At 40.3% G+C, this 14,669-nt stretch overlaps 1 protein-coding gene across 1 annotated transcript in view; it reads right to left on the reverse strand.

The window, feature by feature from the left end:
• Positions 1-3,213: 3,213 nt before the first annotated feature.
• TMEM182 (transmembrane protein 182) overlaps positions 3,214-14,669 on the reverse strand; it is a 66,173-nt gene continuing 54,717 nt past the window's right edge. The window contains exon 5 of the mRNA XM_036454020.2: positions 3,214-4,413. Coding sequence (XP_036309913.1) covers positions 4,193-4,413 — 221 coding nt within the window. The 3' untranslated portion in view covers positions 3,214-4,192. The remainder of the gene's footprint in view (positions 4,414-14,669) is intronic.

Raw genomic sequence — 14,669 nt, forward strand, 5'->3', positions numbered from 1 at the left:
TGGGTCATTCTGCACATGACCTCACTCTTTTTGGAATATAATGAGCAACATAAACTGATGAACAAACATAGATCCAGAGACATAGATGCATCAAACCCAGAGGCAAGGCTGGGGAGAGGGGAGGGTGTAAGAGATCAACCGAAGGACTTGTATGCATGCATAGGAGCATAACCAGTGGACACAGACAATAGGGGGGTGGGGGCATGTGCTGGGGGTGGAAGTCAGCAGGGAGGGGGGACACCTGCGAGTGGTACATATGTAATACTTTCAACAATAAAGAATTAAAATAAAATAAAAAACTTGGAAGCAACCAAGATGTCTTCAGTAGGTAAATAGATTTTAAGAAGGCAAAAAACAAAACAAAAAAAAAAAAATCCAATGGAATATTATTCAGTACAAAAAGAAAGGAGTTATCAATCAATGAAAAGATATGGGAGAAATGTTAATGAATATTACTCAATGAAAGAAGCCAGTCTGGAAAGCTAAATCCTGTGTGACTACAAATACGTATGACATTCTGGAAAAATTAAAACTGTGGAGACAGGAAACAGACCCCTAGCTGCCAAGGGGTAAGCAGGAGGGAGGGACGAACAGGGGAGCACAGGTTTTTAGGCAGTGAAACTGCTTTGTGGAGTTCATTAATGGTGGGTTATACGTGTCATTATACGTTTATCCAGCCCCACAGACTGTACAACTCCGGGAGTGGTCCTGGCCCCAGCTGATGTGCTCACTGGGCTGGGTGTCTCCTCAGCACCAAAGGTCACTGGTTGGGTTCCCATTCACATGCCCGGGTTGCCCACTCAATCCCCAGTAGAGGGCATCCTGATCAATGTTTTCCTCTCTCTCTCCCTTCTCTTATCTCTAAAATTAATAAAAACATTTTCTGAAAAGAAAGAATGAACCCTAATGTAGACTATGGATGCTAGGGGGTGATGATGCAACAATGTACATTTATCAGCCGTAGCAAATGTGCTGCTCTGTGTAAGATGTTGGCAATAAGGGGGGCTATGTGTCAAGGGGTTGGGCATGAGGTATATGGAAAAGGAATTTTCCTTAACAATATTGCTGAGAACCTAAAAAACAAAGTCTGCTCTATAAAATAAAGTCTATTAAAAAGGTTAGCTGTGGTTATTTGTTATCTAAAATCCCTCTAGTGTTAGATTCTGGTGTTACATGGAGCCAGTATGTATTTGTTGAGTGCAAGTTAATGTTTCTGGAGCAGTTGTGTTAACTTGGCCTTGGGTAGGAATGTGCAGAGAAGTCATAATTCTACTACTGCATTTAGCACTTCTCAGCACTGTCCCTGACTGTGCTTTCCCCTAAGCTGTTACATTTATGGAGACTTCTCCACCCCATCCCCATGATTGTTTTGTGTGCAGCTGATTACTATTATTAACCTTAATTTCCAAAGGAGGAGACAGGCACGGTGGATCCTCATCTAGGAGGTGTTATTTGGGCATAAATAACTCCTCAGGTCAAACAGGTGAGGCACAATTCTCAAAATATTCTCATCTCTTCATATCACATGTCCCATCACTCCTCTGTTTTTGGTCCCTGTACAGGCTAGAACTCTCATTATTGAGTGTTTCAGTGCAGATAAAGTTACTCTCTCTAGCCATCCTTCATAGGAAGCTAGATGTTAATAAAGAAAGGGAGCAAAGGAACTCAGACATTAAGAATCCTAGTAAACTTGAAGCTGAATCCAACATTGGGTCTGCTTCACTAGGAAGCTACAGCTTCACATGCTCCCCGGGGAACCACCTGTCCATTGGCAGGTGACTGGGGGAGGGACCCTATATAATAAAAGCCTAATATGCTAAGTGTCTGGTCGTCCAGTTGGCCATTCACTAATCAAGGTGTAATATGCTAATGATACACTAAGGCCACGCAACTGCTCGCTATGATGTACACTAACCACTAGGGAGCAGATGCTCTGACCAGTAGGTTAGCTTGCTGCTGGGCAAGACCGACCTGGCACACACTGGAGCCCTCCCATCACCCCTCCCTGGCTGGCCACCCTCCCACGTCCCTCCCCAGCCCCAATCATGCACCAGTGGGATCCCTCGGTCTGGTTTGCACCCTCTCATAATCCACACCCCTCATACCACTCCTCCAATCGCCACCCCCCACACACCCTGAGTGCACAAATTTCATGCACCAGGCCTCTAGTGGGACAATAAAAGGCAACGTCCTCTGCTGGTGCATGCCCTGTAAAGCCAAGAGGTCTGGGTGAGGTGCTTCTTTTGGAAGCCTGCACAGGAGGAACTAGACAGCGCCCAGGAGGAGAGGAGCCAAGCCTGGGAAAGGGTCAGATTGGATAAGGGGCACAAAGCCTGAAATATCTAGGAAATGGATAGGTTGGGGGAATGCCCATCAGAAGCCTGTGAAGGATTGGGAAGTTGATCGGTTGGTTAGAGAAAGCAGCTTGTGTGTGAAATCTAAATGACAGGTAATATGACAGAAAAGGGCTCTATTCCACAGTTCCACAGAAAGGAACTGTACTTACAGATAATGTGAACTAATAAATACAGCTAGCATCGTCTGGAGAACTTACTGGCATGCCATAATTTCATATCACAACCAATGTGCATAGAACCCATAATTATTTTTCTAATCATCAAGCCAAAAGCAAAGAACTAACTGAAACAACATCGAAGTAGAACAAAAGGCAAATGAAGCTACACAAAATGATTAATTGAAATGGGTGGAGAAACCAGTTAAAATCCTGACGTTTTATTGTATTTCTGTTTCTTTGGTATGTTTTTTAGATGAAGGCGCAGCCCCTCCATCCCCAGTCTCTGTGTGGTCAGGTCGTCTGCTGAGCCCTGCCTTGCCTCCACGCAGCTGAGTAAAACGCTGCCCTGGGACAGTCTCTGCCATGCTCCCGCCGCCTTCCCTGCACACCCTCCCATGGGAGGGTCCCAAAATGTGAGATCTAGGCTTCTCAGGTGGGTTTGATTCATTCACAGTCTGTACCAAACAAACATCTTTGATTGCAAAAGTCTATGCTCATCAATAATACAGAATCATCCCCTCCCACTCCACTCATCCCCTGGTGCCACCCCTTGCAAAAAAGTGAAAGTTTTCTTCGAAGAGATTAAAGGAAATGTAAAAGTTGTAAATGTTAAAATAGTTGTTGTAAAGATGAAAAATTTGAGGGACAATAATTAAGGAGTCAAATGATCAGAAGAACTACAATCCATACAATCTCGAAAAAGTTAAAGCTTCATAGTCTTTAATAAAGTAAATCTATTATCCTCATATAGAAGTATTTTGTGCATATTAAAAGCACATTTCATCAATAAATTTTCATAAGATGAACATATTAGCAATATAATCTTAAATGGAAGTTTTTAAATATCAAAAAGAATTATGTAGTAAGCTAAGGTTCTTGGGCTTTGTATTTTCAATCGTATTAAATATACAATTAACCCATTTTAAATTCTAAAAATCCAATCTATATTATCGATATATGTATTTTGGTGTACAGATTTGCTACAACTTTTAAATATAGATCAAGATTATGTAAGCATGCACAGTTAAACTCTAAAGTCATGTATCCAAACAACTGCTGATAGGAACGTGGACATTCTTCTTTTTGTGTGGCCAATTTTAACTGATACGTTTGTGCGGCTCCTACTACAAGAATAACTGCTATCTAAATAATGAATAATTTAAATAATGAATAATTTGCTTAAAGGAGTCAGTGAACTTAGATATGTCTAAGTTCTATATCCATGTGTGTGGGGGGAAAATGGAGTAAATTATCTGATACTTGTTTCCCCTTCTTAACTACTTTCCAAAAAAAAATTTTTTTTAAGTAGCAACAGAAGTGAATGCCACGAAGGAAGCTTTGAATCAAATCTTAATTGCCCCAGCACATGGTATTATGCTGTTATTCTGCCTTTAATGTCTGCAGCCCTCATGAAGTCTGGCAAGTGCCATGAAGGAGGCCTTGTCACCTGCTTCCTGAAGAACCAGGTTCTGGGTGGCACTTAAAAGATGAAAACATGCTGGTATCTGCAGAGATTCCAGAACCTTCTTATTAGAGAAAATCACAAGTGAAATGGCTAATTGAAATAGCAACTAAGAAGTTACATCAACTACTTCTCTGCTAGATTCATGGGAGCAAATACAAATAAAATATGCTGTTTTCAAACTTCTCAAGAAAACTTCAATGACAACAGTGTGGTTAGTGGTGTAGCTGAATATGCCGCCCAACGACAAGGAACAGTAACCCAGAGAGCAGAGAAAAGAACACGCCTGCCGGGGCCAGGAAGAACGACCAGCCGTACAGCACAGAAGGTGTGAAATCCAGGCAGTCTTCTGCTTTCGCGTTGGTGTAGCTTTCCATGTCAGCCACCGCCTGGACCCAGATGACGTACAGGACCACCACCAGGGAAAACAGAAAGCCTGAGGACAGGAGAACAGACCATTAGCCTTTCCGAGGGCATTTCCCAAGGACACTCACCAAGCATTTGCCTACGGTGTCTCTAAACATATAATTCTAGCAAAACCGCCTTCTTTGTGTTATGTGCTTTATATGCATCCAGCTCTGCTGTGTTTAATTTTCAAGGCCCTGGGATGAGGGCTATCGAGTAAGAACCACGACAAGGCAACAGCTGACAAGGAGTTGCTGAGAACTTGTGTGTGCCAGGCACTGTATTAGGTGCTTGTGAGCATAAGAGTCAAAGGTCCCTGCCTGGTGGAATTGATTCTAACATTTACCATCTTTACTGATGCCTGGTTTTGGATAAGCACTGTAGTACATTATTTATTTCATTATGTACATAAACTGATAAAATAGGTACTATTAATCCACTTTTCAGTATGTGTAAACATAGCAATTTTATGCTCAGGTCTTTCTCTTATACTATACTATAATACAGAAAACTAGTGCTACAATTAAATATGGCTATGAAAGTAAAAGCCAACATTAAGTACCAGAAAAGAAAGATATAAAAACATTAATGTAAAAGAATATACATGATTCTTTAAAATTAAAATATATAGTATATGTTGAAGATTGGTTATAGCATAAAGATAAATATACTGCCTTTTAATTTATAAGTTCCTTATAAATTCTGGAAATTAATCAGATGTTCTCTCATTCAGTGGGTTGTCTTTTCATTTTGTTGGTGGTTTCCTTTGCTATGCAAAAACTTTTTAGTTCGATGTAGTCCCATTTGTTTATGTCTTCTTTTGTTTCCATTGCCTGAGGTGATACATGAGAAAAAATATTGCTATGATAAATGTCCAAGATTTTACTACCTATCTTCTCTTCAAGGATTTTTATGGTTTTGAGCCTAACATTAAAGTCTTTAACCCATTCTGAGTTTATTCTTTTATATGGTGTAAGGTAGTCTAGGTTTTTTTTGTTTGTTTGTGTGTGTTTTTGCACATATTTGTCCAATTTTCCCAATACCATTTATTGAATAGACTATCTTTACCCCATTGTACATTTTTGCCTCCTTAGTCAAATATTAATTGACTATAAAGTCCTGGGTTTCTTTCTGATCTTTCTGTTTGGTTCCATTGATTTATATGTCTATTTCTATGCCAATACCATGCTGTTTTGATTACTATGGCCTTGTAGTATAGTTTGATATCAGGTAGCATGATTTCTCCTATTTTGTTTTTCTTTATCAAGATTGCTGTGGCTATTTGGGATCTTTTGTGTTTCCATATAAATTATTGGAATATTTGCTCTAGTTTTGTGAAATAATGTCATTGGTATCTTGATAGCAATTGCATTGAATCTATAGATCGCTTTGGGTGGTATGAACATTTTGATGATGTTAATTCTTCCTATCCATGAGCACAGTAGATGTTTCCACTTATTTTTATCTTCTTCAATTTCTTTCTTAAGTGTCCTGTAATTTTCCAAGCACAGGTATTTTAAATCCTTTGTTATATTTATTCCTAGGTATTTTTTAAGCAATTGTAAATGAAATTGTTTTTTTTTTCAGATTACCATTTTATAATACATTATAGGTATATAAAAATGCACTGATTTCTGAATATTTATTTTGTATCCAGGTACTTTACTGAATTCATTTATCAATATCTAGAAGTGGAATTGCTGAGTTATTTGACAGTTCCATTTTTAATTTTTTTGAGGAAACTCCATACTGCTTTCCACAATGGCTGCACCAATCTGCATTCCCACCAATTGCACACCCCCACCAACATTTGTTGTTTGCTGGTTTATTGATGATGGCCATTCTGACAGGTATAAGATGATATCTTCTTATGGCTTTCATTTTCATTTATCTGATCATTTGTAATATTGAACACATCTATTGGCTAGCTGTACATTTTCTTTTGAAAAGTGTCTACTCTGGTCCTTTGCCCATTTTTTGTTGGATTGGGGATGCATATTGGGGTAGCCACTATAGAAAATAGTATGCAGTTACCTGGGGGGAAAAATGGAGCTACCTTATGACCCTAGCAATTCCACTTCTGGGAATATGTCCAAAGGAAACCAAAACACTTATTCAAGAGAATATGCACACCCCTATGTCCATTGAAGCACTATTTACAATAACCAAGATCTGGAGGCAGCCCAAGTGCCCATCAGTGGATGAATGAATAAAAAAGCTATGGTACATTTATACTGTGGAATACTATGCTGCAGTAAAAAAGAAGGAAATCTTACCTTTTGCTACAGCATGGATGGACTACAGAGTATTATGCTAAGTGAAATAAGCCAATCCGAGACAGACAAGCACTAAATAATTCCACTTACATGTGGAATTTAATGAACAAAATAAAGTAACCAACAAAGTGGAGACAGACTCATGGATAAAGAGAACAGACTGACAGCTATTGGAGATGGGTTTGAGAGCTGGGTGAGGAGGGTGAAGGGATTAGGCAAAAAAAAGAAAAACGTATGGACACAGACAATAGTATGGTGATTGCCTGAGGGAAGAGGGGGAGTTAGAAGAGGGTAAAAGGGGATAAAGGGTAATGGAAGGACACCTGACTTGGGGTGGTGAACGCACAATACAATATTTGGATGGTGTATTATAGAATTGTGCACCTGAAACCTATATAATTTTATTAACTAACTAGAGACCCAGTGCATGGATTTGTGCACTGGAGGGGTCCCTCAGCCTGGCCTGCACCGTCTTACAATCTAGGACCCCTTAGGGGAAGTAGCAGTGCATGAGTATGTGGCAGTAGCATGTGGCTGGGGAGGAGCCTGAGCTGGGTCTGGGTGTCGCTCTGCTCCTGCTCATCCTGGTCCTACTAACGCCTGCCACTGCCACGTGGTGTTGCCACAGAGGCAGGAGAGGCTCCTGCCACCACAGCTGCACCTGCCAGCCATGAGCCTGGCTTCTGGCTGAGCAGAGCTCCTGCTGTGGGAGTGCACTGACCACCAGGGGGCAGCTCCTGCATTGAGCACTTGCCCCTGGTGGTCAGTGCACATCATAGCTACCAGTTGACCAGTTGAGTGGTCAACCAGTTGCTTAGGCTTTTATATAGAGGGATATATCACCCCAATTAATTCATTCAAAAAGGGGGAAAAAAAGAAGCACTGTCTTATAGAAATGAGGGAGGAGACTGAAAATAAAAGAATCAGTGGAAGAGGAAACCACAGGTTTGAGATCAGGAGCCTATTAAGCACAGAAATAGATTAATGAAGAAGGGAAGGGAGGAGAGGAGAGGAGAGCAAAGAAAATGTTGAACCACTGACTGTAAGACAACATCACAATTTACCAACAATTTCCATGTAACTTTAATCCACCTGTTCAAAATGATGTTGGAATTATGAGTAGAGAAAATACTATAGCATTGCACAGTTGATCTTAAGAAATGTGACAGAAGAGTTCATGAACACTAGTATTGGAGACTACCACTAAGCACATACTCTTCCATGTAACTGTGTCTGTAATAACAGAGGAGGGAGAGGTCCACATTGGGCTGCCAATTCAGAAGCATGAGCTAAGTAAGCTGAGTCACTAATGAGTGAGGACAGGTCCCACACATCCTGGGAAACTCAAATTTGTCGTAAAGCAAAAGATACTTGAGATGACTTGCTATTTGTCCAAAAGGTCAAGCCAAACATGTCAGGGAACTACAATATATACTCTTTGATTTAACAAACTGGCCCATCAGGTATAAAATCACAGTATTCTAAATGCCAGTGTGTCCGAAAGCGAACCAGAACTCTGGCCAGGAGCAGGGCTGAGGCTTATTGGCAGGAGAGGATCACTTTAAGAGCCCAGCCATCAATCAGCCTTCTTGCGTTAATTGTGCTCCTGCAGTATTCAGGAGGTCCTCTCTCTCGTGGGCCACCAATCTGTAACTGATCTTAACAAGTAAACAGAAAAGAAGGGCCCGTGAATATGTCAAGGTGTGTCAGTACCAGAGCTTAACCTTTCTCATAATGGTGGTGGGAGCTACAGATCAGTGAGGGTTCAGCATGGGACGCTTCGCTGTTAAGAAGCACCCTTGCCGAAACCGGTTTGGCTCAGTGGATAGAGCGTCGGCCTGCGGACTCAAAGGTCCCGGGTTCGATTCCGGTCAAGGGCATGTACTTTGGTTGTGGGCACATTCCCAGTAGGGGGTGTGCAAGAGGCAGCTGATCGATGATTCTCTCTCATCGATGTTTCTAACTCTCTATCCCTCTCTCTTCCTCTCTGTAAAAAATTAATAAAATATATTTAAAAAAAAAAAGAAGCAGCACCCTTCACACCATGGTCTGTGATATAAATGCAAACGCTGGAGCACGGACCTAACTGAACAACATCACAGCACAAAAACAGGAGTCGGAGCCTGTGAGCAAGCTCATGCAAAGCCAGCTCAGATCACGGCAACAATATGGCCATGCCATGTGTCCTTTGGCAACTCCGCGTTTCAATGCATCTTTTCAGCAAATACGGAGACAGTGTTCTCTGCTAACATAAAGGGTGACTCAGTGACTTATAAACTCTTTGCAAACCTTTGTTATTAGTTGCTGACATGGTTTTCATCTTCATTGCATCAGGTGAATCTCCTGTGCTTACAGGTATTTTTATAAAAAATAAAATTGCTTCTGTGAAAACTAGTAGTCTGATATACATTGTTTCAAAAGTTGCAAAATCCAGTTTCTAATTTAGAGTGTTTAAAAATATATTGCTGGAAATCATGTAGATGGTTCTTAATAAGGAAGAATTACTGATATTTAAATACAGCTATTATTGCAAGAATAATTATACCTTGGAGGAAATGAATAATAGGTGTTTCTATCACTATAACATTTAACTTGTTCACTAACTGAAGGCATAATCCATTTAGTTCATTTCAGGTCAGTTTTTATCATGGCTTATGCTGGGGGAAAACAGTTTCTATGCCCATTGAAATGTCAGAGAATTACACCTGGTGTGTATGTGCATGTGCACACAGAAACAGAGAGAAGTGAAATGAACTAACAAACATGGGGAAGTGTTTGCACCATGGCCAGTGGTTAGCTGATAGAGCAGCAAGAACTTATGACAGGGTTCTGCACGAGAAATGTGGCCAAGAGAGCAGTCAGCAGACTTCTAGTGCAGGCAAACCAATCAAATGAATAAATACATTGAGCTCATTGGAGGTCAAAGGTTTTTCACTACCTGAAAAGGGAGTTATAGATTTAAAATGGGGAAAGCTAGAATGAACTCTGTGGTGTTTGTTTGGGACTGAATATATCTGTGAATTTATGGAGATGGGTAGAGGGATGAATATAGAAGTAAAGTGTATGTGTGTGTGTGTGTTCAAACATACCTGTGTGTATATACTACATACATTTCCTGACTGTCCCCTGAGAGAGTCTGGGATCAACAACACCCCAGCAGCCAGTGCACACTGAGTGTCTAGATCTTGGCTTCTAAACACCAGGAACCAGGATATGAAATCAAGTTGGAACAGAAAGTACAAGGTGAATCTGGAATATCTTGCTTTACCAAAAATAAAGATGTGCTCAGAGAATGATGGGGATGTTTCAGGAGCCAGGCTAATGGGGCTTCCCATAGCCAATTGTGAGACAATTTGTTATCAAACAAATAATGATAGTGGCACACCATATATCATTGTATAAAATAAGGTCCATGAACCCACAGTGCTATAAGTAAAAAAAATGAGTAAAAGAGTGAGGAGAGGGGAAAGGTTTTCCTTATGAAATTGAAGGAAGATTTAAATTTGAAATCCCCACTTGGCATTTATTTAAGTAATAATTCAGGCAAGTAACAATGCTAAAACTAGTGGGTAAAATTTAGATGAGTAATAAATATTTACACCAGGCTCTGAGTTTCTGCTCACAAAACACTTAATAATTATAAAGAGAAAAAAAATAGCCTTATGCTAAAGAAACCTAGCAAATACCACCTTCATCAAGTGATCAAAATTAACATCACCAGTGACGTGACAAATTGATGCCATCACTTCAGGAGATGCCATGGAAAGAACAGAGCAGGCCTGCTATGATACTACAGCCAAAACAATGACCCTAAACCCAGTCATGAGGATATAGCAGACAAACCGATTCAAGAACATTCTAGAAAAGCATGGGCCTATACTCTTCAAGATCGTGAAGGTCAAAGAAGGACTTGTTCTGGTGTGATAGAGAATCAAATGGCATAGCACCTAAATGCAAAGCATGTTCCAGGACTGGATCCTTTGATTGTGAAAGACATTATTAAGACAGCTAGTGACATTCCAATGGGTCTTAGCAAAGGGACTTGTAACTTCTGTGTAAATCAGAAAACATTTTCAAATAAGAAAATGAACAACTCAAGAATAAGAGTGCGGTGGCAGCCGAAACCAGTTTGGCTCAGTGGTAGAGCATCAGTCTATGGACTGAAAGGTCCCAGGTTCGATTCTGGTCAAGGACATGTACATTGGTTGCGGGCACATCCCCGGTAGGGGGTGTGCAATAGGCAGCTGGCCGATGTTTCTCTCTCGTCGACATTTTTAACTCTCTCTCTCTCTTCCTTCCTCTCTGTAAAAAATCAATAAGATATATTAAATTAAAAAAAAGAGTGCGGTGGCAGCCTGTGGCCAATGTTGGGAGAGACTATGTGTGTTCAAACACCTAGAAAGGTACATCTTCGCTGGGTGGGATATTGTGATTCCTAAGGCACAATATTATTGACTTGGTCCACCTGTCCAATGGAGAGTTTCTTCTGAGGCAACCTTTCTTTATTTTACTTATTTATTGTCTAAAACTTTACATATGTCTCCTTTTCCTTGCTTTACCCCCGCCCCCCAAGCCATTCCCATCCTAGGCAAGCCCCCACTGCCCCAGTGTCTGTGTCCATTGGTTACGCTAATATGCATGCATATAAGTCCTTTGGTTGTTCTCAACCCCTCACCCCTGCCATTTGTCTCTGGATATATTCTGTTCATCAAATTATGTTGATCATTATATCCCACATATGAGTAAGATCATGTCATACTTCTCTTTCTCCGACTGGGTTATTTTGCTTAGCATAATGCTCTCCAGTTCCATCCATGTTGTTACAAATGATAAAAGTCCCTCTTTTTTATAGAGGCTTAGTATTCCATTGTGTAGATGTACCAGTTTTTAATCCACTCATCTGCTGATGGGCACTTATTCTGTATCCAAATCTTAGCTTTTGTAAATCATGCTGCTATGAACATACGGTGCATGTATCCTTTCTGATTGGTGTTTCTGGTTTCTTGGAATATAGTCCTAGAAGTGGAATTACTGGGTCATAGGGCAGTTCCATTTTTAACTTTTTGAGGAAATCCATACTGTTCTCCACAGTGACTGCACAGTCTCCATTCCCACCAGCAGTGCATGAGGGTTCCTTTTTCTCCACACCCTTTCCAGCACTTGACATTTGTTGATTTGTTGATGATAGCCACTCTGACAGGTGTGAGATGGTATCTCATTGTTTTGATTTGCATCTCTCAAATGGTTAGTGATTTTGAGCACATTTTCATTATGTCTCTCATCCTTCTGTATGTCCTCTTTCTAAAAGTGTCTATTTAGGTCCTTTGCCCATTTTTTTATTGGGTTGTTTGTATTTGTTTTGTTAAGTAGTATGAATTCTCTGTAAATTTTGTAGATTAAATACTTATCTAAAACTAGAGGCCCAGTATATGAAATTTGATGGGCACTTGTCCCTCAGCCCAGCCTGGGGCTCCCTCCAATCTGGGATCACTCAGGGGATGTCTAGTTTAGGTCCAACCTCTTTGGGATCATGTCTAAACCTGCAGTCAGACATCCCTCTCACAATCTGGGACTGCTGACTCCCAACTGCTCACCTCCCTGCCTTTCTGATTACCCCTAAACATTTCTGTCTGCCAGTCTGTTCACTCCCTAACCACTCCCCTGCCAGCCTGATTGATGTCTAACTGCTTCCCTGCTGGCCCGATTGACCCCAAATGCCCTCCCCTGCCAGCCTGGTGTCCCCCAACTGCCCTCCTCTGCAGTCCCAGTTGCTCCCACCTGCCCTCCCTTACTGGCCCAGTTACCCCTAACTGCCCTCTGCTGTCGACTTGGTTGCCCCTAACTGCTCTCCACTGCCTGCCAGGTCACCTCCAACTTACCTCCCCTGCAGGCCTGGTCTCCCCTAACTGCCCTCCCCTTCCAGCCATCATGTGATGGCCATCTTGTGCAAGGGCATGACAGTCAATCTGCATATTACCTTTTTATTATATAGGATAGGTAGTTGTTTGACATCATTTTTATTCTTTATGCCTATGTTCCTTCTTTCCTTCCTATGTCTTCTTTTTAAAGCAGTCCCTTTAGTATTTCTTGCATTGCTGGTTTGGTGGTAATAAACTCCCTTAGTTCTTTTTTTGTCTGTGAACCTCCAGATTTCACCCTCAATTTTGATTGATAGCCTTGCTGGGCACAGTATTCTTGAATTCAGATCCTTGTTTTGCATGACTTTGTATATTCCATTCCATTCCCTTCTGGCCTGATGTGTTTCTGTTGAAAAATCAGTCAATAGTCTGATGGGAGATCCATTGTAGATAACTTTCTGTCTCTCTCTGGCAGCCTTTAATATTCTTACTTTGTTGTTGGTGTTTGCCAATTTAATTATAATGTGTCTTAGTATCGGTCTTTTTGGATTCATCTTGTTTGGGACTTTGTGTGCTTCTTGGACTTGTGTTTTTTCTTCTTCTCAATATCAGGGAAGTTTTCTGTCATTATTTCTTCAAACAGGTTTTCTGTTCCTTGCTCAGTATCCTCTTCTTCTGGGACCCTATTTTTCGGATGTTGTTTCATTTCTTGTGGCCCCAAAGTTTCCTTAGACAAATGGTTCTCAACCTTTCTAATGTTGCAACCCTTAAATAGAGTTCCTCATGTTGTGGTGACCCCTACCCATAAAATTATTTCTGTTGCTACTTCATAACTGTAATTTTGCTACTGTTATGAATTGTAAGTAAATATCTGTGTTTTCCAATGATCTTAGGCTCTACAGCAGTGGTTCTCAACCTGTACGTCACAATCCACAGGTTGAGAAGTGCTAGCAGGGTCACCTAAGACCATCAGAAAACACAGATATTTACATTACGATTCATAATAGTAGCAAAATTACAGTTATAAAGTAACAACGAAAATATTTTTATGGTTGGGGGTTACCACATCATGAGGAACTGTATTAAAGGGTCACAGCATTAGAAAGGTTGAGAACCACTGCCTTAGGCTCTCCTGTTTTTTAAGATTTTTTTTCCAGTTGCTGCTCTGCTTGGGTATTTTTTCCTAGTTTGTCTTCTAGCTCACTGATGTAGTCCTCTGCTTCTTCTAGTATACTGTTAATGCTTTCCTATTGTGTTCTTTATTGCAGCAATGTCATCTTTAATTTATTTTTGGTTCTTCTTCATTACCTCTTGGTTCTTACACATATTGTTGAATTTATCTTCCATCCTTTCCAGCATCCTTATGACCATTTCTCTGAATTTTTTTCTCTCACAAATTACTTGCCTCCATTTCATTTACTTCCTTTTCTGGTGATTCCTCATTTTCTTTTATTTGGTGCTGTTTCTTTGTCTGCACATGTTCACTCCTCTTAGGGTGTCTGGTTATGTAGCTCTTTCTCTCTCCTGTGTTGACTTAAAAGCACAAAACACAACATGACAAGAAATAATGCACGGAGCACCAAACACAAATGTATTCACAGTACCAATAAACCCAAACAAAGGTGACCAACAGAGAATAAAGAATTAGGGGAGAGAAAGTGTGCATAAATGATATAGAGCAGTGTTTTTCAACCTTTTTTGGGCAAAGGCACACTTGTTTCATGAAAAAAATCACGAGGCACACCACCATTAGAAAATGTTAAAAAATTTAACTCTGTGCCTATATTGACTATATATAAAGTAATTCTCTTGAATAGGAATCAAATAAACACAAAGAAAGTATTTTATAATTACTTTATTATGAAATATTAAGTAAACAAAATAGTGAAAAATTATAAAATTCTTGTCTTGTCTGCACCAGGCAACATCTCGCGGCACACTAGTGTGCCGCGGAACAGCGGTTGAAAAACGCTGATATAGAGAAAAGGGAAAAATGTAAGAGAGAAAAAAAAGAGAAGAAAAAAGAAGGGGGAGAAATATACATTAATGAGGAGAAAACTCCAAAAAAAAATAACAGCTAATCCAAAAAATGAAAACAACAAACACCCAGAGATGAATGCAAACAACAAACAACAAATAATCCAAAAAATGAA

This window comes from Pipistrellus kuhlii, unplaced genomic scaffold (genome assembly GCF_014108245.1).
Source record: "Pipistrellus kuhlii isolate mPipKuh1 unplaced genomic scaffold, mPipKuh1.p scaffold_m20_p_27, whole genome shotgun sequence".
NCBI classification, from domain to species: Eukaryota; Metazoa; Chordata; class Mammalia; order Chiroptera; family Vespertilionidae; genus Pipistrellus; species Pipistrellus kuhlii.